This window comes from Staurois parvus, unplaced genomic scaffold, assembly GCF_062004578.1.
Source record: "Staurois parvus isolate SC_StPar_1 unplaced genomic scaffold, SC_StPar_1.0 ptg000251l, whole genome shotgun sequence".
Lineage (NCBI taxonomy): Eukaryota > Metazoa > Chordata > Amphibia > Anura > Ranidae > Staurois > Staurois parvus.
The window spans coordinates 4,289,462-4,312,837 of NW_028318047.1; the positions used below are offsets into that span (position 1 = coordinate 4,289,462).

The 23,376-nt window shown below is 42.0% G+C and overlaps 1 protein-coding gene across 1 annotated transcript in view; it reads right to left on the minus strand.

The window, feature by feature from the left end:
• The window catches only part of FRZB (frizzled related protein), a 49,754-nt gene extending 26,620 nt beyond the window's left edge, over positions 1 to 23,134 (minus strand). The window contains exons 1-2 of the mRNA XM_089680842.1: positions 22,338 to 23,134; positions 5,322 to 5,381 (exon numbers count right to left, since the gene is read on the minus strand). Coding sequence (XP_089536968.1) covers positions 5,322 to 5,381; positions 22,338 to 22,797 — 520 coding nt within the window. The 5' untranslated portion in view covers positions 22,798 to 23,134. The remainder of the gene's footprint in view (positions 1 to 5,321; positions 5,382 to 22,337) is intronic.
• Positions 23,135 to 23,376: the final 242 nt, after the last annotated feature.

Here is a 23,376-nt window from a genome sequence, read left to right on the forward strand (position 1 = left end):
GCAGAGGCTTGTATAATTTACAGGAATATTACATTTTCAGCATTTCATAGTTTTCAGATTTACTGACAGACGCCTCTGGTCCAAACATATCTGGGCACGGTTCACTGAGGTCTCTGTGCCAAATGACCAAAAATGGTTACAATGTTTAATGTACAATTATGCAGAAATGAATGAACAAAGACAGCATTATTAAGACAAAAAAAGAGTTTATCTTGGATGGAAAATGTAACCTTGGTTCTCTGCTGGTCTGGATTTCAGACCACTTCCTCTCCCCATCAGGAAAATTGCAGGTCTCAGGTTCGGTAAGGCGTCATCTCAGCAGCATGTCAAAGCTAGTCTGTTTGACCTAAAGGGGGTTCTTTCCCATTCACTATTTAAATATTGTTTAAATATATAAATAGAGTACATATATATCATTAAATAGTAAAATATTGATAAATAAGATGGATCACCACTCTACTCGCATGGACAGTCAAGTCACAAACGTAGGGAGACAAAAAGCCTAAACTCTGTGGACTGGTTCACCTACATCATACAAACAATTTCTGGATAGACTACACCCTGTCCAAAATAAATATTAGAACTTATCATAATTATCCCATGATTTTTTACCTTGCCACTGCTACAAATTAAATCTGAAGTCTATAGATTTGCTATTGTATGGAAGATTTTGATATAGTTATGGGCATCACCTCCATTTTTGAAGGCCAGATCAACCTCAGAAAATTTAATATAAAGTGTTGATTTACTAAAAGCAAACAGACTGTTAACTTTGCATGGGAATGTTCCCCAGAACTTAGTGAATGAGGAGAAGCTCTTCTGACTTCCGTTATCCAATCATGTGCAAGTAAAAATGCTGTTTTATTATTTGCCTTGAATTTGACTGGGCATATAGATAGGTCTTATTCTACCTTTATTAAAACGTGCAAGATTCAAGGATGTAAATACATGCCTCACATAATTACAAAGCATTTGTATTGTCTGGAATTTAACTTCAAGTATTGTATATACCAGTGGTTCTTAACCTTGTTGGAGGTACTGACCCCTACCAGTTTCATATGCGCATTCACCGAACCCTTCTTAATTGGAAAAATAAAATATGATTTTTCAAATTCAAAACATAGGTATATATTTAGGTATATATTTATACATAGGTGCACAAAATGAACAAAACCATTAAGAACAAAGAACAAAACCATTAAAACATGATTTTCACACAAAAACAAAAACATAATAATGAATATTTACTGCACGAATCATATGAGTCGGGTGTGGGTCTTCACCTCCGCCGAACCCGCGACACTGACTCACCGAACCCCTGGGGTTCGATCCAACCCAGGTTAAGAACCACTGGTATATACAAACAAATGTCACAATCACAAAATGGTGCCTAATTCTCTTCTGACCATTGTCACTAAGAAAAGGGGTATGTAAATTAGAGTGGATGAGCCTCCCACTACCAAGATATAGAAATGGCCATGGCCATAGACCAAAAAATGTTGTTTGAACATTCGTATAGAAATTCATAAAAACTGTTTATCATTTGATCATGCTATCATTGAGTCAACTAATTTTGTTCAAAAGTCCTTTTTTGAATAGGTTTTAGACGATTTAAATAGGTTTCCTCTGTGCCTAGAACATGCGCATTGCAATGTTTATTATTTTTCTCAGCTGAAAAATACCAACTTTTCGCAAAATTTTCGTACTGAAAATAAAAATTTTGGAACCAAACTCTGCTGGTTTAATGGCAGTTTAGAACTGCATTCACAATTAGCGTTTTGTGATTTTGTGCGCATTTATGAAAAATGCATGGCACTCTTGTGTGTTGTCAATTATTGTTAAAGGCACCTCAAACAACACAAAACTCAAGGTTAAAAAAGTGCAAAGCTCAGCTCCTAAAAAAATGCCTTTTTTACTTTACCGCATTTGTTGCTTATACAGCAGCCCAATTTATATGAATGGGCTGCCCTATGCCTGTTGTTGCAAAAACGCACAAAAAACATGCATATGCAGGGGTTTTTTTTGCGCCTTGACAAAACGTTGAATGTTAATGGAGGCTTATTCTGTAGGTTTATGGTCACATTTATTTTAAACTAATGTAATGTGAGCACACAGCAAGTAAACAAAGGACAGAAGACATCATGCTTAGGTCCCCTATCCTGAGTAACAGATACATATTAAGTACTCCCCAGCTTCAAAATATTTTTTGTACTACTAGTAAAAGTATGCGTGTATCCCGTACACATGGGAAGGTTATGAATTGTGAAGAAACAATAATTCTGCTTTCACTAGGGTTCCAGATTTCCAATCACCAGCAACTGATCTCATGAGTCTCAGCCTTGCGTAAGCTGACAGCGATACACTTACATCTCCTTCTTTCATGGGTTGACTATGTCACTATTACTAGTACATTAAATGACAGTGATCTTATATACAAGGTATGTACCTTGCATATATACATTCTTTGTTGACCAGTGACTAAATATAATTCCTACATAGATGTTAACTAGGGAACCAGATGACATATGGAGCGGGAAAGGACAACAAGTCTTCACATCCAAAAATTGTCAAAATAAAAGAAATGAAGTTGTCATTCCAGCCACCTTTAATCACATCAGGATGTTCACGTAAAAGATATCAGGTCTCAGCATAATTAAAGAGCAGTCACAAGTAACATGAGCTGAGTCAGAAGTACAATTATGGTTTGCAGAGACAATGAGATTAAGGCAGGAAGATTACAGTGTGGGAAGGAACAAATAGGCAGGTTTAATGGAATAGGTTTACTTGATCACCAATAGTTATGTGACATAAGGGTCAAAAAAAGGCCATTTTAATTCAGTTTTTTACTTTTATAAATGAATATGAAGATCTATTATAGGAGCTGGGGACATACATTCCTACTGGGCAATATTAGCATAAAAGGAGTTTGACATAATTGCTTAAAGTGCACTGACTGTTTCCCTTGACTTGTCTGACCCTGGTGCTATGGGGTTGATTTATTAAAACTGGAGAGTGATAAATCCGGTGTAGCTGTGCATAGAAGCCAATCAGCTTCTAACTTCAGCTTGTTCAATTAAGCTTTGGCAAAAGAAAAACTGGAAGCTGGTTGGTTTTCATGCAGAACTGCACCAGATTTTGCACTTTCCAGTTTAGTTAAATCAAACCCAAAAGTATTGGGACGCCTGCCTGTACACTCACATGAATTTTAATGGAATTCCAGTCTTAGTCCGTAGAGTACAATATTGAATTGGTCCACCCTTTGCAGCTATAACAGCTTCAACTCTTCTGGGAGGGCTGTCCACCAAGTTTAGGAGTGTGTCTATGGGAATGTTTGACCATTCTTCCAGAAGCGCATTTGTAAGGTCAGACACTGATGTTGGACAAGAAGGCCTGGCTCGCAGTCCCATTCTAATTCATCCCAAAGGTGTTCTATCAGATTGAGGTCAAGGCTCTGTGCAGGACAGTCAAGTTCCTCCACCCCAAACTCGCTCATCCATGTCTTTATGAACCTTGCTCTGTGCACTGGTGTGCAGTCATGTTGGAACAGGAAGGGGCCATACCCAAACTGTTTGCACAAAGTTGGGAGCATGAAACTGTCCAAAATGTTTTGGTATGTGGAAGCCTTAAGAGTTCCCTTCACTGGAACTAAGGGGCCAAGCCCAACCCCTGAAAAACAACCCTACACCATAATCCCCCCTCCACCAAACTTTACACTTGGCACAATGCAGTCAGGCAAGTACCTTTCTCCTGGCAACTGCCAAACACAGTCATTTCCATCAGATTGCCAGACAGAGAAGTGTAAATTGTTGCTCCAGAGAACACATCTCCACTGCTCTAGAGTCCAGTGGTGGTGTGCTTTACACCACAGCATTGGACGCTTTGCATTGCACTTGGTGATGTAAGGCTTGAATGCAGCTGCTCGGCCATGAAAACCCATTCCATGAAACTCTCTACGCATTGCTGTTGTGCTAATCTGAAGGCCACATGAATTTTGGAGTGCTATGGCAGAAAATTAGCGACTTCTTCGCACTGTATGCTTCAGCATGATCTGACCCCACTCTGTCATTTTATGTAGCCTACCACTTTGTGGCTGAGTTGCTGTTGTTCCCAGTTGCTTCCACTTTGTTATAATGCCACTAATGACCGTGGAATATTTAGTAGCAAGGAAATTTCACGAATGGACTTATTGCACAGGTAGCAACCTATCACAGTACCATGCTTGAATGCACTGAGCTCCTGAGAGCGACCCATTCTTTCCCAAATGGTTGTAAAAGCAGTCTGCATGCCTAGGCGCTTGATTTTATACACCTGTGGCCATGGAGGTGATTGGAACACCTGAATCCAATCATTTCGTGGGGTGTCCCAATACATTTGGAAATACAGTGTATTTGCATAGTAGTTCTCAGTGCAGGCATCACAGAAAGTTTGGAGTTTAAGTGATACCCTTTATTGGTTAATTTATTAATATGCAAGCTTTTGGGACAACCTAGATTCATTCGATATGCTTTATAAAGACTGAAGAAGGAATCTAAGGACTCTGTGCAGGACAGTCAAGTTCCTCCACCCCAAACTCGCTCATCCATGTCTTTATGAACCTTGCTTTGTGCACTGGTGTACAGTCATGTTGGAACAGGAAGGGGCTATACATTTTTTTTTTTGTGTGTGTCTTTAATCAGTGGATTTAATGTAAAATAAAAGGAACGGATTCTCCCATCTACATATTCAATGTGGATGGAGGAATCACTCCCATTAAGCTATTGTATTACAGTTATCGGTATTGCCGGCTATATCTGACAACACCAGTTATTCAGGAAAAACCCAACAGGTTGATTGTATACAAATCGATTGATAGATTGACTTGTGTAAAATCAGCTAGCCCATACATGGATCAAAATTTGGCCAGTCTCTGCTGAACCAGCCAAATTTTAATCCATGTATGGCCCCCTTAGGTTATCCCTGGGGTGCTCAGGCAGGGGTTTTAACACTCTATTAAAAACTAAAACAAAAAGATTTTACCATTAGAGACAATTTAAGTGCATTAACCCGTAGCAAATCTGGATCTATTATGTACTGGTCTGGTTTTAGTAGAGCGCATCCTGTTTGATTCCTATAGAAAAGTGCACTTAGGAAAAACTCTGTCTTGAATATAGTTTATAAGCTCTCTGTCAATTATTTGTTTTGCATTTTGCTGAAATAAAGACAGCAATGTTTTCTGCAGTTTATCATTGCAGTGACATTTACCTGTATTTTACCTACTAAAACCAGGTCACAAGAACAGCATAGGTCACTATTTTGATGCATTTAGATTAAAAGAAACTCACCACTGACAGCTCCACCACAGTTCCCATTGTTTGAGTCCATTGAGAAGTCCGGCATTGGTTCTGGAAAAATAAAAACATGCAGGGGTTTTTTTAGTGTCCAATGCACAATTAAATATTTGTATAATTATATATCTCATTTTCACAATTCATATTATTGTATTGGTTCACACTTTGCAAATACCTCCCAGTGGAACTGATTATACATTCCAAAGCATCTATTCACTATTTGAGGATTCGTGCCAACACATGTGAAATACTAATAGTTTGCTAAAGGTTACTAATATAGATGGAGCTGTGTTTCCAAATCTGTATTTACTTAACTCTCCACTCATTGTTTTCCTTACTTGCTGTGTGATATACGGTAGTTTAGCAGATGCATCAGGGAAGGATGAGAAGGTTACACATGGACATAGTTTATGGAGACAAGGTCAACCAATAGTGGTGACGTCTTGTATGCCATGCGGTCTGATCATTCTTTCTTGTACTCTCCTAACAATTACATCATTGAAATGCCATACCTTCTCTTCTCTGTATATAGGCTATATACTGAGCAGGGGCGGACTGACCATTTGGAAACTCGGCACTGCCCGAGGGCCCGGGGTTAGTAGGGGGCCCCATGAGATGCCCCTGGTACCTTTTTCATAGGCTTTTTTGAGTTTTGGCAAGGACACAGGGGCCCCATGATCCCCTATTGCCCAGGGGCTCCATGAGTTGTCAGTCCGCCCCTGATACTGAGTGATTATGATCAGCTATAAATCAAATCAACATGCTTCATTAGAGAATTTTTACAAATTCAGATTATGTAACTAAAAATAATAGCACAAGTGAATGTGTATCTGTCCTGTACCTGGTCATAAGTAAGGTATAAAGTTTAAAGCCCAATTCCAGACTATGCACCGTTGGCCCAGCCAACACGCCCCCCCCCCCCCCCACTAAAAACGAGGCTTCTTTTATACTTATTTTTCCAGGTGTCTTCAGGCTGGCCATATGACACATAGGGGTTTATTTACTAAAGCTGGAGAGTCCAAAATCAGACTCCCTTCTGCATAGAAACCAATCAGCTTCTAACCTCAGCTTGTTCAATGAAGCTTTGGCAATGAAACCTGGAAGCTGATTGGTTTCTATGCAGAAGTGAGTCTGATTTTGGACTCTCCAGCTTTAGTAAATAAACCCCATAGAGTCCTCCAATCCTTTGGATATCCCCCTGCGATAGTTGGTCCTTAATGTTGCAGATGGTGGCACTGACCATTATTATACTGTAAGAGCAGGGTACTGTGGTGACATGTGGTGGGTCTATGATGCTCTGCACTTCCTAATGCCATCAGTCCTCTGGGGTAAATGGCCCAGAGTGTCATTAGACCTGGACTATTGAGGACATCTAATGGCAGAAACAGGGGCGGACTGACAACTCATGGGGCCCCCGGGCAATAGGGGATCATGGGGCCCCTGTGTCCTTGCCCAAACCAAAAAAGCCTATGAAAAAGGTACCAGGGGCATCTCATGGGGCCCCCTACTGACTCCAGGCCCTTGGGCAGTGCCCGAGATTCCAAATGGTCAGTCTTCCCCTGGGCAGAAAATAATTACTATAGATAGCAGGGAGTATGACAGCCAGAAGGAGTGCTGACTACTTAGGTTTTGGATTGTGCTGCTCCTGGGAAGGAGTGTTGCCCTGCTCCACCTACAATTAGCTTATGATATGGTTCTGGATGTGCAGCGAGCTGATCACATGATGAACATTATTTAGTGAAGTATGAGCTCATTGGTTGATAGCGGTGGGCAGGGTAAGCAGTAATAATCCACTCTTTGAACTACATCTTAAGGTTTTAGTCTTCTTTTTTATTTTCCACTGTATTATTCTTATTTTTCTCATCATATTTATGTAACAGATGACCTGCCAGTTAACATTTTGATCCATCCAGTTTATGTGTGACCTGCAGAACATGCTTGAACATGATGTCCCTATAATACAAACAACAACAGATGGACATGAACTCCCAGATTATATTCTTCAAGTGACCAGATACTGAACTTTGTAAAAGTACATGTGCCTTGCACAGACGGTATAGTTACAGTACTAATCACATCTCCAGGTCCTCTGTATCCTGAGCGGGGGCATCCATTGTGTACTTTGAAAGGGTGGTCCATCTATCTATGACACAGATCCCTCTCAGACATGTCTGTCTGCTCCTTGCTTTCTGCAAATGTGCTGGAGCATGGAGACACTGCTCAGGCCCCATACAAGTGAAGTAGGTAAAGGCACACATGTAGCTTTACATGTTGATTCTAGATTGTAAGCTCTTGCATGCAGTGACCTCCTAACCCTCTTGCCTTAAAAATGTATTGTAACTGTATTGTCTCCCTTTATTTTGTAAAGCACTGGGCAACCTGTTGGCACTATATACTGTACATACGGTATAATAATAATAATTTGGCACCACCTCATATGCCTATTCCAGTAATTACATTTTAAATGATAATTAGCATTCTTAGCTCTCACAAAACTGTGATCACTATATGGGGGCAGCCATATCTGAACACAACTCCAAATTACTCTGAAAGTTCTAAAATATCTTGTATCCAACATATTAAGAGATTGGACAAAGAATGCTTTCCTCTAAAACTAGATGTAAGAAAGATTGTGGATATACATGAAATTCCTCATGGAACAAAACCATTGTTAATAGTGCCTTAATAATTAAATTAAAAAATGATACAACCAATCAAATAACAGGCTGTGTTTATCACATTTAAAACCCTGAGTGCAGCCAACGTTAACCCCCCCCCCCCACAAAACCAGCAGAGGGAACATAACTTATGGTCAGTACGATGTGTCTCTTGAGCTGATGCCGCTGTAATATTCCAGTGCGGCAGGGGTTAATAGAACTGGGGGCTCTGTCGCAGACTCTTATCAAGAGTGCCCGATTATGCCTATCCCTTTTGCCCAGCTTCATCATTCATCGAAGCAATAGTACAGCTTCTATGAATGTTATAGGATCTAGGGGGACAGTCCGGTGATTAAATGGTCCTCCTCCTCATTAATAGATCATTTTTCATTCATCAAAGCTATAGTGTGACTTCTAAGAATGGAGATGCTGGGCAGAAAGGACAGGCTTAGTCGGGCATGCTTGATGAGAGGCCGACACAGCACCCACAATTCTAATAACCCCCACCGCACTGGAAGATTATGACAGCAAAGGTGGGAAGGGGGGAATTGATGGAGGAGTACTTCACCAAAAAGAAGAGGCAGCAGCACAACGGACACATCCTACTAGTTCTAGGTTATGTCCCTTGTGCTGATTTTATGTGTTTTAATTATTTTGGCTGCACTTAGAATCCTTTTAAAAAGCAATAGATTTTGAAGATCCAGAAAGATATCAAGATAGTGGTAACCTTGAACAAGCTTGATAGCTCTGTTATAACAACTGATTAGGAAGTTCCAAGTGAAATACCTATCAGAGGGGTAATGTGGACATGCAGAAAACCTCTGTAAAGTTGTATTCCAGGCATACAGTATATGCAAATAAACACCAATTACTGCCATTATCTATTCCTTTAATGTATATATCCAGCCAAAACTGTGAATAAGTTTAGAACCCTGTCAATCTTTTCCTGCTGTTTTTTCCTGGATAGAAAATATGGAAATTTTTGTTGCTAGAAGAGATTCTCTAAACTTCCTTCTGATGAAACAATTGTCTCTCTATTGGAGTTCCAGATACCAGTAAAATCAAGGCAGGGTTTCTAGGTTTCCCCACGCTATCCAAAACCTTAATAAAATATGTTGGCTGGACATAGACTTTAAAGCACTGAATGTATTTCTAATTGCAGCTAGTGTAAATTTGTCTTGATATCAGCCTTCTGTATTCCTCTGTACTGCAGCAATCAGACTAGAAGATTGAGGAGCAGTACTAGAAGGAGTGGACGCACTAGGATTCAAGCAGGCTCTGTGGCAAGCACATGTACTGTACTGTATTGTAAGGAATCATACTGGTAGGAGAAGAGAGCAGAGTGAGTATGTAGGCAGGTGCAGTTTGTTTTCTCCACTGCAGGTGGCGCACAAGCAACAATTCTCTACAGTTTCCTGAGTCAATGGATTAGCGTTTCAATTGGGTGCACTGCACCCATGTGACCCTCAGTGACCACCATGGTTCAGCAGGGTCTATTTAAGTCCCTGCTTCCAGGTTTTGGCGTGCTTCTAGTGTGTGGCCAGTGTACGGATAGAGACCACTGATGAGTAGGGAAAGATGAGGGGCTCGCTATCCTTGAAAGGAGCTTCCCTCTTGGGACCAGACTAGCCAGGCCACGCTTCATCCTCTGAAACGGACACTGTCGGCACCTCTCCTTCTCTACATCCAGCTATATTGAACTGTGAGTTATTTCCCTAGCAGTATTCTCCCGCTTGGCTATTGCAGCATTGGCAGTCTGTTTGATACAGGTTTTACTCCAACTGGACTCTGTGTATTTCCTCTCCGCACCACGCTGCACTTCCCTACAAGAAGACTGCTGGCTTCATCATGGAAGTTAAGGGTGTTTTTTGACTGAAGTATCCTGGGATCACAAATCTGCATTTAAATCATTTGTGTTGTTAATTAGACAGTTTTCATATATGTGTTTAGGCTTTGTATTTAGCTGTTTGCCTGGAGCTTAGCTTTAAGCTGTTGTAAATGTTACTTTTCTATAAGATGAAAGTTAAGTTTCCGCCATAATATCTACATGGAGCTTAGCTGAGTTCTGCCTAAATTGGCCTAAAGTATGTGCAGGCTCTGTATATGCCTATTGTAGTGATTCTCGCCTTACTAGGGAAGGTTATTAATGGAAAAAGTGCAAAATTATCTGTACAGCACCATAAATGTGAAACCTGAATAATCATAATAACACACAATAAAGAATCCAATGCAAATCAGTAAATAAAATATATTTAGAGATGCTTCCTACAATGGTGTTTGGCCTCTTATCTATAAACACATTTGTAACGCTGAAAGTCCATCATTCCGCATCCAGCCATGTAGCTGTGACCTTTCTCTGGTCTGTCTATTTAATTCTGAGAATCTCTTGAGCTTCACACAAAAGCTCTTAGTTGACACGGCAAATAAGGCTGAGTTACCCATCAGAAGTAGGCATGCAACTGTTTGCTGGTGTACTGACAATGCAAAAAGGAAGTTCTCATTAGGGTACAATAGAAAAAGTTTCTTTAATTAATAAAGTTGTTTATGGACAACTATCTGGTAAAGTTGTTTATGGACAACTTTCTATCTTCTTCTTAAAAAAAACCTGACAGGCTCAGCTCATATTCACAGAAAAAGAGGGGATAGTGACAATTGTCTAAAGAGGGTCTCCCTAACTTTGGAGAGATTTCCCTACTTCCTATTGTGTCGTCAGGACAGGAAGTAGGGGGATATCTCACCATGGACTCTCTAACTTAAAAAAGGTTGTGTCTTTAGATATCTCTAGACATCTCTTGATGATTCATTATGGATATGATCAGGGAACCATCCATAGAGCCTATACCTCTTCCACATTTTCCATGGGTTGTTTTCTTTTGCATTTTTGTTTATTTTCTGTATTCATTTTTTCCATTCACCATGAAACTTCCATGTAGAGGTGAAAAATAGATATCTTAGGGGTCTAACAGCTTGGAAACTAAAAATCAAGTCAGGGCCATGCAGTGAAAGTCACAGGAACAGGAAGGAAGGTAAAAACTAAAAATAGCAGGCTGCACTCAATGGGGTAGAGAGGGGGGATTGGGAATTACAAGGTCACTAAAACTTATAAAATGTATTTCTTCACCAAAACTGTTTTATAGTTTTTAATAGAATTAGGAAGGCCATTCAGATATAGAGATGCCTGTGATTTGGCCATGTGACAGTGCTGGGCCAATAGATGTGTGAAACAGGGGCCCATAGCTTCATGGAATCTACAATTCTGGTGACCTGTAGTGTACACGGGACTTTCTATCACTCATAATGGCTGAACAGAGAAGTAGGGGAGTGAATGGAAGGTGAGCATAGCCAACTGTGGTGGTTTGCATTAACATGAACTAGTTTCTTTGCCATACATGTGCAAAGCAAAAATTAATTTTAAAATATCTGTTAGGTTACTATGTACCCTTGGTGGATACTTTCTCTGACTTCCTGTACTGTCAACAGTGCAAAAAAATGGAGAGGCTATTCCACTGCCGACAATTGTTACATATAACAGGAGATGAGGGACATATCAATGTGGGGACACATGTCCTATTGAATGTTGTTAATAGGTGAGATTTTCAGTTACTGTGAAGAGATTTTTATCTCATTCCTGACTTGTCACATACAACATGTCACTTGTCACAGTAAAACATGTCAAAAATTAGAAAAGCTAAAGAAAATGCAGCAGGCTGTTGAAGTATATGATGGAATATAAATGGTAGTTCAATACAACAGAGAAAATGAAAAAGACAAATAAGTTGGAGTAGAAAATATGAAAGCACTAGATTTGGGCATTTTCCAGTGTACTGGTAAATAATTTCTCTTTTCCATAAAGGAAAAGAAGATCTTTAAAGCTGAATTTCAGGCAAACATCTAAATACAAAGATGAGATACTGGGATTTTTGATTTACCTGTAAAATCATTGTCTTAGAGTAAATCACAGGACACAAAGGATTGGATATTCATTACTACTTGGGTTATGCTTCCACTTCTGGTGAATAGACATTGGCCAGGAATCCTCAGGCCTAACCCTTCCCAGCTTTGCTAAGTCTCATTTTTGTAGCAAGTAGGAACACAGACAAGAGGGGAGGGATCCCTGTATCCTGTGATGTACTCTTAGAAAAGGATTTCACAAATCCAAAAATCCAAATTTCTTAATTGTACATCATAGGACACATTCATGACTACCTGGGATGTCCCAAAGACCTAAACATGAGTGGTGGGTAACATGCCCAAAACAGAACGGGAGAACCTCACTACAAGGCAGCCAGCAAGACCTTCTGTCCAAGAACATCTACCTGGTAGATCTTAGTACATGTGAAGAGAAGACCAGGTAGCAGCTTTACAAACTTGAACAACAGAAGCTAAATGCTGACAACCACTCAATCACCCAGAAATCAATCACCCAGAAATCAATCACCCAGAAAGTACTGACATTCCTGGCAGCATAGGCCTTAACCAGGAGGAATCTTGCCCTTGATACACTAGGCCTGAAAAGTGAGCTGATGACTCCACCAAGTTGTAGACCTAAAATGAACTCGAACAGCTCAGACAACATCCAAAGAGTAAAGCACCTTTTCCCTTAAGATATTTAGGAATAGGAGAAAAAGATGACAAGATAATGACACCTATGCGATCTGATTCTGCACATCGCACAGCGTTTTGCAAACTGATTTTGGGGTGTTGTTAATTTAACAAACACACTCGCATCAGTTCGCATGAATGGTGTGCGATTCTGATGCGGTGCGGAATTCGCACAGAAAACGCTGCAAATTCTGCACCACATCAGTGCGAACCCAGCCTCAAAGGGAGAAATCTGCAAAACAGACAAGAGAAAGTGAAGGTCCCACAGAGAAAAAAAGGGTGGTCCATGAGACACCTTGAAAATGAGGCTTTAACCAAGGAACAAAGTTATTGGTCTCTGAAACAAAATGGCCAAGGCCTCGACATACTGTCGAGAATAACAATTTACCTAACCTCACACCAGGCAATGAAAGATGGTACACTTTTCAGGAGTTCATATTTCTAGCCTTGAGGAGGGTAGAATTTACAGAAGCAGAAACATATTTATCCGTCAAGACTTGGGTTTCAACAACCATGCAACCAAAGCCAACGCCCATAAAGCAGGATATAAGCTCGGATTCTACTACAGCAAATCTGGACGATCTAGAAGAGCCAACAGCAAGAGATTTACTATGTCAGCATGTCATGTTCCTCTTGGCCAAACATGTGTGATCACTGGAATGCCCTCCACCTTTATCTTGTGCAACAGATGAACAAGATGAAGTAAAGGGAAAGCATAAAACATGGAAAATTGATTGCAAAGAGTCACCAGGCCATTCACCGCAAACACCAGTGGATCCTTGGTTCTGGACACAAATCTCTCAAGGTTGTTGTTGAAACCAAATGTTAAGAGATCCACATTCAAAGTCCCTCAATGCAGACAAATCTCTATGAATACCTCTGGGTGAACTGGCCAGATTCAGCTGCTGATGGCTAAGATAGTTTACCTGCCAATCCACATCAGGAATCTGCACAGTGGAGAGGGCCAGAACATGAAGGCCTGCCTAAGACATGATCAGGTCTGCTATCTTCTGAGCAGCATGACTGTCAATTGCTCTCTGAAGAGCGATCCATGCACCACACATTTGATCGAGGCCTTATGGTGACACTGGGACTGGCTGCATTATTAGGGTTTATACACACATGAGGTTGGGGGAGGGGGATTCATTCCTTGTGATTTATCCGCAGTTTTACTGACTTACCCCCAACAGTTCTCTCTTTAAGCCGCAGAGGCAGTGGCCGGGTGTGTACACATGCCTTGGCTGGTAGAAAATATACCACCTGTTCCTTTCAGCAGGCATAATGCGTGCCAATCGTGACCCATTCAAATGAATCGGGGCACTTGTACAGGGTCCAAAGTGTTAAAACAGGTGGTGAAGAGGTGACACAATGCTTACTCACCACCTGTCAAATAATCTCTGAATAGTGATCTGAACATGGGTCACTCTTCAAAGTGAATCACACATGTAAACAAGGCCTTATGGTGACACTGGGACTGGTGTGGTGGTGATTGGGGACACTGCAAATGGCTGCACTGGTCTGGGGACATTGTACAGATGTGGAAGTGATCATGAACAATGGCTGGCTGCTCTGATGACGCTATATGTTAGTGTAGCCAGCCATTGTCTCTGATCACTGCCATAGCAGTAGAATGCCACCATTGTGAAACTGCACATGCTCTGGTAACAGTAAGTAAAAAAAAAATACACACTGTCACCAGAGCAGTGCAGTGTCACTATGGTGACTGCAGCAGTTATTGCCTCCGATCATTAATAGCCATGTACTGCTATGACTATTAATGATCAGAGGCACCAGTTTTAGTAAATCAACCCCACTGATTGCCTCCTATAGTCCAGATGCCTGTAGGAAGCATTCAGTTCACTCTCATAGCCTATATATATATATTATTATTATACAGTATTTATAAAGCGCCAATAGTTCGCTCAGCGCTGTACATTACAAAGGGGGACAGAACATGTGACAGAACAATACCAATACAATGCAAAACATGAGGGGATCGAGGGCCCTGCTCTTTCGAGCTTACAATCTAAGAGGGAGGGGATGGTGGTACAGGAGGAGATAGCTGTGGGGGATGGAGTGGTAGGAGGAGTGGAGGAGGTCGGCAAGTTAGCAGGGGGCGGGGTAGGCTTCCCTGAAGAGATGGGTTTTCAGGGTGCGCCTAAAGCAGAGGAGAGTAGGTGATAATCTGATGGGTTGGGGCAGGGAGTTCCAGAGGATGGGTGACACCCTGGAGAAGTCCTGGAGGCGGGCATGGGAGGAGGAGACCAGGGAACTAGAGAGAAGGAGGTCTTGTGAGGAGCGGAGTGTGCGTGCTGGGCGGTACTTGGATATTAGGTCAGTGATGTAATTCGGGGCAGTATGGTGGACAGCTTTGTACGTCAGCGTTAAGATTTTGAATTTGATCCGTTGCGCAATCGGAAGCCAGTGGAGGGATTGGCAGAGGGGGGTGGCGGAAACGGAGCGGTTGAAAAGGTGAATGAGTCTGGCAGCCGTATTCAGGATGGACTGAAGCTGGGATAGCCAGTGGCGAGGCAGGCCAGTGAGGAGGGAGTTGCAGTAGTCGAGTCGTGATATGATGAGGGAGTGGATGAGCTGTTTAGTGGTTTCTGGAGTTAGGAACGTGCGGATTTTGGCGATGTTGCGGAGGTGGAGTCTGCACGAGTTTGTTAAAGAGTGGACTTGGGGCTGGAAGGATAGGTTGGAGTCCAAAATGACACCAAGTACCCTGGCCTGCGGGGCGGGTTTGATGGTGGCGTTGTTGGACATGATGGAGAAGTCAATGGGGGGTGGTGTCCGGGCTGGAGGGAAAACAAGGAACTCGGTTTTGGAGAGGTTCAGTTTAAGGAAGTGGGGCGACATCCAGTCTGATATGTCGCTCAACAGGTGTGTGATTCGGGCGGAGACCGAGGGGGTGAGGTGGGGGGTTGAGAGATAGATTTGTGTGTCGTCGGCATAGAGGTAGTAGTTGAAGCCGTGAGAGTGTATGAGTTGGCCAAGGGAGGAGGTGTAGATGGAGAAGAGAAGAGGCCTGAGGACAGAGCCTTGAGGGACCCCAACAGAGAGGGGGAGTGAGAGGGAAGTGGTGGCATTATAGGTAACGCTGAAAGAGCGTTGTGACAGGTAGGATGAGAGCCAGGAGAGAGCAGAATCTCTGAGGCCGAGGGAGTGTAGTTTTTTGAGGAGGAGGGGGTGGTCGACTGTGTCAAAGGCCGCAGAGAGGTCAAGGAGCACTGAATAGTGGCCATTAGCTTTGGCGGTTAGCAGGTCATTGGAGAGTTTGAGTAAGGCAGTTTCGGTGGAGTGTAGGGGACGGAAGCCGGACTGTAGGGGATCGAGGAGGTTGTTGTCGTTAAGGTGAGAGCATAGGCGGGCGTAGACTAGGCGCTCGAGGAGTTTAGATGTAAATGGGAGCAGGGAGATGGGTCTGAGGTTGTTCGGGTCATTGGGGTCCAGGGAGGGCTTTTTAAGTATGGGGGTGATGTGTGCATGTTTCAGAGGGGAAGGGAAAGTGCTGGAGGAGAGGGAGAGATTGAAGATGTGGGTGAGGGAGCGTAGGATGGAGGGGGAGGGAGGTTGTAGGAGTTGTGAGGGGATAGGGTCGAGGGGGCAGGTGGTGAGGCGGGCATCAGAGAGGATCTTGGAGACTTCTTCGATGGTAGTAAGGTCAAAGGTGCGGAGTGTTGGGGGAGCTTCAGTATGAGGAATGTAGGGTGGGGTGGGAGAGGAGGTCAGAGCAGTGGTGGGGCCGTGGGAGAGGGGTGAAGAGGGGGTAGCTGAGTGAGGGGGAAGGGGGTTGGAGGGAGTTTGAGCAGCGACGAAGTCCCTGTGGGTTATGTCGAGGGGGAGGGGGGATGAGGGGGTAGCTGTGTGAGAGGGGACGGATTGAAAAGGCGTGTGAGTTGCGGCCATGTCCTTGCGAATTGTGTCAATCTTGTTTTTGAAGTGATTGGCAATCTCAAGGGCAGTGAGTGAGGTGCTGGGTGGAGGTGGGGGTGGCGAGAGTAGAGAGTTGAAGGTGGAGAAGAGTCGGCGAGGATTGGAGGAGAGGGCCTTGATGAGGGTCAGGAAGTAGGCTTGTTTGGCAGTATGGAGGGAGGAGGTGTAGGTGTGGAAGGCAGATTTGTATCGGGTGAAGGCTTGTTGGGATTTGGTTTTGCGCCATAGTTGCTCCAGGGCACGACTGTGCCGTTTGAGGGTTTTGGTGTGATCAGTCTGCCAGTGCTGGAGCGGTCGGGGTCTGATGTTGCGTGTGGTTAAAGGCGCTAGTGAGTCAAGGACTGTTGACAGCGCATTGTTGTAGGCGGTCATAGCCAAGTCGGGGCAGGACAGGGGGAGGATGCGGTCATGGAGTTGATCAGCTGCGGAGTGGAGGGAGGCAGGGTTAAGGTTGCTGAGGTTACGGCTGGTAGAAGTGTGACATTTGGAGGGGTAGGCGTTGGAGGATTTTGAATGTCACTTCAACACACAAATTCAGTGTAACCCAACCCTGTACTGTTTGTTTATGTGGTGCACTGCCTTGCCCAAAAGATGCGCAGGTACTTTTTTGTGTGTTGAGGCTTAGTGGCTTAGTTACACATGCAAATTGAAAAAAAACCACAATAATGTTGTAATGGTGAACATGGTAGGTGATTATGTAGAACCTGCCTGGTACTCACAAAATACCTGTGTATTTTTGGATGCCTTGTTAAACAAACACAATGGAAAATATAATCACCACAATGGTCAATATACAGTTGCAAGAAAAAGTATGTGAACCCCTTGGGATTACGTGGAGTTTTGCATGAATTGGACATAAAATGTGCTCTGAACGTCATCTAAGTCACAACAATAGAAGAACACAGTCTGCTGAACATAATACTACACAAACATTAGATGTTGCCATGGTTTAATTGCACATAACATGTAAACATTCACAGTGCAGGGAGGAAAAAGTATGTGAACCTTTGGACTTAATAACTGGTTGACCCTCCTTTGGCAGCAATAACCTCAACCAAACGTTTCCTGTAGTTGCAGATCAGACCTGCACAACGATCTGGAGTCATTTTGGACCACTCCTCTTCACAAAACTGTTTCAGTGTAGCAATATTCTTGGGATGTCTGGTGTGAATCACTCTCTTAAGGTCATGCCACAGCATTTCAATCGGGTTGAGGTCAGGACTCTGACTGGGCCACTCTAGAAGGCGTATTCTGTGCTGTTGCAGCCATTGTTTTGTTGAATTACTTGTATGCTTTGGGTCATTGTCCTGTTGCATCACCCATCCTCTGCGGAGCTTCAGTTGGCGGGCAGATGGTCGTACGTTTTCCTGCAAAATGTCTTGATAAACTCTGGAATTCATTTTCCCATCAATGACAACAATCCATCCAGGCCCTGAGGCAGCAAAGCAGTCCCAAACCATGATGCTCCCTCCGCCATGTTTTACAGTGGGGATGAGGTTTTGATGTTGGTGTGCTGTGCCTTTTTTTCTCCACACATAGTGTTGTGTGTTCTTCCCAAACAACTCAATCTTGGTATATTTTGCCAGTAGTGCTGTGGAACATCCAGGGGCTCTTTTGCAAACTTCAAACGTGCTGCAATATTCTTTTTGGACAGCAATGGCTTCCTCCGTGGTGTCCTCCCATGTACTCCATTCTTGTTTAATGTTTTCCTTATTGTAGATGTGTCAACAAAAATGTTAGCATGTGCCAGAGATTTCTGTAGGTCTTTAGCTGACACTCTGGGATTCTTCTTTACCTCATGCAGCATTTTGCGCTGTGCTCTTGCGGTCATTTTTACAGGACGACCACGCCTAGGGAGAGTAGCAACAGTGCTAAACTTTCTCCATTTGTAGACAGTCTGTCTTACCGTGGACACATGAACATCAAGGCTTTTGGAGATACTTTTGTAACCCTTTCCAGCTTCATGCAAGTCAACAATTCTTGATCGTAGGTCTTCTGAGAGCTCTTTTCTGCGAGGCATGGTTTACATCAGACAGTGCTTCTTGAAACCAGTAAACCCAAACAGGTATGTGTTTTTTAAGGGCAGGACAGCTGTCAGCAACACATCCAATATCATCACACTGTTTGGAGTCAAGGTTGGCTCACTCCTGGCTCCAATTAGCTCTGGGAGAAGTCATTAAGCTAGGGCCTCACATACTTTTTCCTCCCTGCACTGTGAACGTTTACATGTTATGTGCAATTAAACCATGGCAACGTCTAATGTTTGTGTAGTATTATGTTCAGCAGACTGTGTTCTTCTATTGTTGTGACTTAGATGACGTTCAGAGCACATTTTATGCCCAATTCATGCAAAACTCCACATAATCCCAAGTGGTTCACATACTTTTTCTTGCAACTGTAGGCTGTCACATAATTGAGAAGTTCTTCTAATAAGCATGTACAGTACTCAAAGTTCTAGCCACTGACTATGTGGATCAAATGTCCTCATCTGCATTTATATCATCAACTGCAGATCATTTTGGATTCATTTTAAGGACTGACACATTAGCTAGATGTGATATTATCATGGTCAATCAATCACCGGAGTCAAATACAAAAACATCACCTGTCACATTTCATATGAGTGCTATGCTGATCTGTACCAAGGTCACCCGTGCAGAGCTATTCTGAAGCTAAAAATGAACATTGAATAAGTATATCCTTAAATAAACACTGTACATAACCAATGACTTAACATAAGCTTGGTGAATGACAAGGTGACCTATGTGGGGAAAATATTCCCATCTGCATTTTGTCTTCATTGAAAATGTACTTGCCCGGTATATAAACCGATGTCAGGCAAAAGGGAAACAACTTTGCAAACTTTAATGTCAAAGACCTCCATAACCTGGAAAGTTATGACAGATATATTGAACACAGATGATAGAGATTATAAAGGCTCTAAGACACAGATGTAGCTTGGTTTATACATGAGTCAGCATAATGAAAGGAGTGGTAAAGTAGGCCATAGACATTAAAATACAGTTGGACATGCACACACTCTGCATTCATTCCACAGTCTTTCCTGGGCCAGTTCCTCCACTATACAGGGGCACTTTGATTAAAGTTTAGGGCAGTGGAGGAAAAAAAGTGGACCCAGATGTTTCATGCATGGGGTAAAAAAAATAGTAATTGGGCCAGCTTTTCTAACCCTACTAATCATCTTTTGTTCACAGAGAATGGTCTTCAAGTGTGTATTTCTCTGACCATAGTGACAAGGTCATTACTCGATCTGTCCAGAAATGGACAGATCAGGAGACCATCTAACATCCATGGCCATTTATGACCATCTATGGCCACCTAAAGTCTATCCAAAGCCGAAACCTGTTTTTTTATGTTTGGATAGAGAATGAAAAAAAAACTGTCACATTTTGTTTTTACTATCTGATTACCACTGGGGAAATTTCCCTTATTTGTTTGCTATGTAAACATAGCAGGCAAAGTATTCACAACAGGGAAAAGCTCTCCAATCACCTGAGCAATTTGAAATGCGTTTTCAGTAATGCTTCAATGCTCAACAGCAGATTTCCATGTTATTTTATTGTGCCCTTGCACATCTGAGCATTGTGCTATCAATCAATGGTCTGAAAAAGTGAGATCACTTGTTTTTGGCCCCAATAGACTCGTTAGGAGCTCCCTAAAATGTACATTTTTGCATGATTTTGTGCCCAGAAATTGTCATTTCTTTTTAGTAAATAGCTTTCAATTGGCTAAAACAGAAATGCTCAACCCTGAAAAAAGTGCAGAAAACATGCAAAAATGACAACTTTCCAAAATCACATAAACATACTCAAGATCAAGTGTGAATCAGGCTTAGACAGTTACTGCAACAACTGTTCTAATTGGAAGATTTCTCTATTGTTCTTTTTCCAGTAATTCCAAATTTAGGGGTTTTCCTCACTTCTGGTCCTAGTGACATGATTACCAAGACAAATAGAAAGAGTGAATCCCCCAGTGGACACACACAGCAATAAAGACATGACAGGGGTTCTAGTCCCTCCCCATTCCATCCATCCAAAACCATACAAGACAATTCATTCAAAATCTACAACCAATATCCTCAGATATATTTGCAAATGCATCCAGAAAAATGTATGTTTTCAAATGCACCCAGAAAAAGGTATGTTTGCAAATGTATACAGAAAAAAGTATGAGCAACATTGTCACTTAGTCATTATAGTGAAAAAAAAAAAAAATAGGCCCACGAGTGCCAGATGCCAATATTGTTCTCTACTACAATGCTCACCCCCATACTACTACCTTTATCTCAGAAGTCTTCAGATCTGAGAAGGTTGTGAAAGTTAAATACATATTTACCCTTACAATGTATTCAATTTTTTTTTCATTTACTAGTCTTTTTATAGGGAACTGACAGATGCATTTTACGGTTTCCAAAAAGCCCGTAGGTTTGTATACAGAGCATCCAAATTATTTTTGACATCTCTATATTGTTCCCCATTGTAACCATTGGCTGTTTGCAGGTATTCATATGACTGTATATGTGGATACTGGAGGTATGGGTTGCACTTCAATCAACTTTCAGAATATGACACCTGTTTCACAAATCTACTTACTGATGAATCCTAGTACAGAGGAAAAGTGGAAATAGGGCTCACAGCTACCAATCAAAATGACAGAGACTATCTGATTGGTCGCTATAGTCAAAATACCTTTGCTGCACTGTTCGTGAATATGTCTTAATGAGTTGTCATATATAATGTCACACCAATTCAATTTGGAAAGTTGTAATATTGTGTAACTTTTCATTAGACTCACACAGATTGATATATAAAAACTAGAGCAAACTAAAATGATGATATTGTCCATAACAACCAGATTCTATATTTCTTTCTTTAGGATGTTGATGAACCCTGATTGGTTATTATTATAGCTAACAATTTAATTTTATCTAAAAACCAGATTACATAATTTCATTTGTGTGGGCAACTCCACCACTTCATTCCTCTTTTCATAAATCATCCTGATTTATCCAACCTGATGGATCAGTTAAATTATTCCTTATGAAAGAAAACATTTCAGGATTGTTTTAATACTTAGCACTGACTACATAGAGATCATTTAAAAAATAGTTTTGACCATACCCTAAGCAACATCAACAAGCAATGCATCCATTAGGAGCATACCCTGTGACAATCTTGTGGATGGAATGTAGTAAGCATGGCTTTGGTTGAAAATACTTTACATCATGCTGGAACATCTGTCATTGATCTTAATTCATTCCTTTATTAATATTATTATTTTTATTTCAGGTACATATATAGCACTGTCAATTTACACAGCACTTTACACATATATATATTGAACATTCACATCAGTCCCTAACCCTCAAGGGGTGTACAATCTAAGGTCCCTAACTCACATTCATACATACACATACTAGGGCCAATTTAGACAGGATCCAATTAACCTACCAGCATGTCTTTGGAGTGTGGGAGGAAATCAGAGCACCCAGAGGAAACCCACACAAGCACAGGGAGAACATGCAAACTGCATGCAGGAGGTGCCATCGTTGGGAATTGAACCCATGACCCATTTACTGCAAAGCAGACGTGCTAACCACTAAGCCACTATGCTGCCCAGAACAATTCTTTAACGGCACAGGTAATTCAGTATGACCATAGACTCTTCAAAATCACTGATTTGATTTGGAGACCATAAGATCTAATAGTTGCCAGCACAATATGTTTACATATGGCCTGATTATTAAACTTGTGTGACATTCAGAATCAGTAGGGATATACAATGCAGCACCTACCTGTTCCTTGCTCCACTGTAATGATGGCCTCTGGAGAGATGCAGACTCCTCTATCATAGACTGGTAGTTCCTCACAGAGCAGGCTTTCTGGCCAATTATGGCGATACTTGATCAGTATTGGTTCACAGCCGGTCCTGGCTCTCTCACACACTGACTTACACGGCTTGATTGGTTCATGCTGGAAATCAATGGTGCAGATGGGTGCATACATGGCGCATAGAAAAAAAAGCAGGTCCTGGCTGCATTTTGTCTCCAGCAAGCCCTCAAACTGTTCAATTGCCAAAATAGCATTAGCCTGGGTGCTGTGATGCAGATGGTTGGGCATCTTGGTCATGTTCCAGGGCATGGTCTTGCACATGGGAATCTTGACTGGCTCACAAGACGCACTTTGCGCTCTGGGCAAAACAGCTAATACCCCCAGCATAACCAAGGAAACACCGAAACTCCCTAAAGGGGACATCTTCAAAATATATATTAAAGAAACAGTCACTTACGGCTTCACTTGATCCCACAACTTCTTTAAAAACCTTACAAACAAGTTGTATCTTGAAGCAGAAAACCGTGACTTTTGTCTACTCACATCCAAGTTGGATAAAGTAGCAGAATATCAATAAAAGCAGCAAAGCAGTAAAAAAAAAAAAAAAAAAATTACAAAGCTCAAGGGTCAAACACTAGAATGAATTTAAAGGAAAATTTACAATAGATCCATTTGGCCAGGCAGGCAGAGCTGCAGTGAAAGTGTCTGTTGTTCTCCTCTCCTGGAGCAGAAGTTTGAAATAAATGCGATTGCAGCTAATGCCTGGCTCCTTTTGAGTCCAGCACTGTCCCTGGGCACACAACCCCTCCCCTCCGCCCTCCCCTGTCTAGAGTCTCGCCTGCTGTACATTAGGAATCCTACTAAACTCAGCTCGCACCTATACTTCCGAAAGGATTAGCAAAAATCACATAGGGCTGTGTTTGGAGAACAGTACCTGGCTATTCCAGCACCAGCATAAGCCTTTGTAAACTAAAAGCCATTAGGAAATCTTTGCTACTGCCT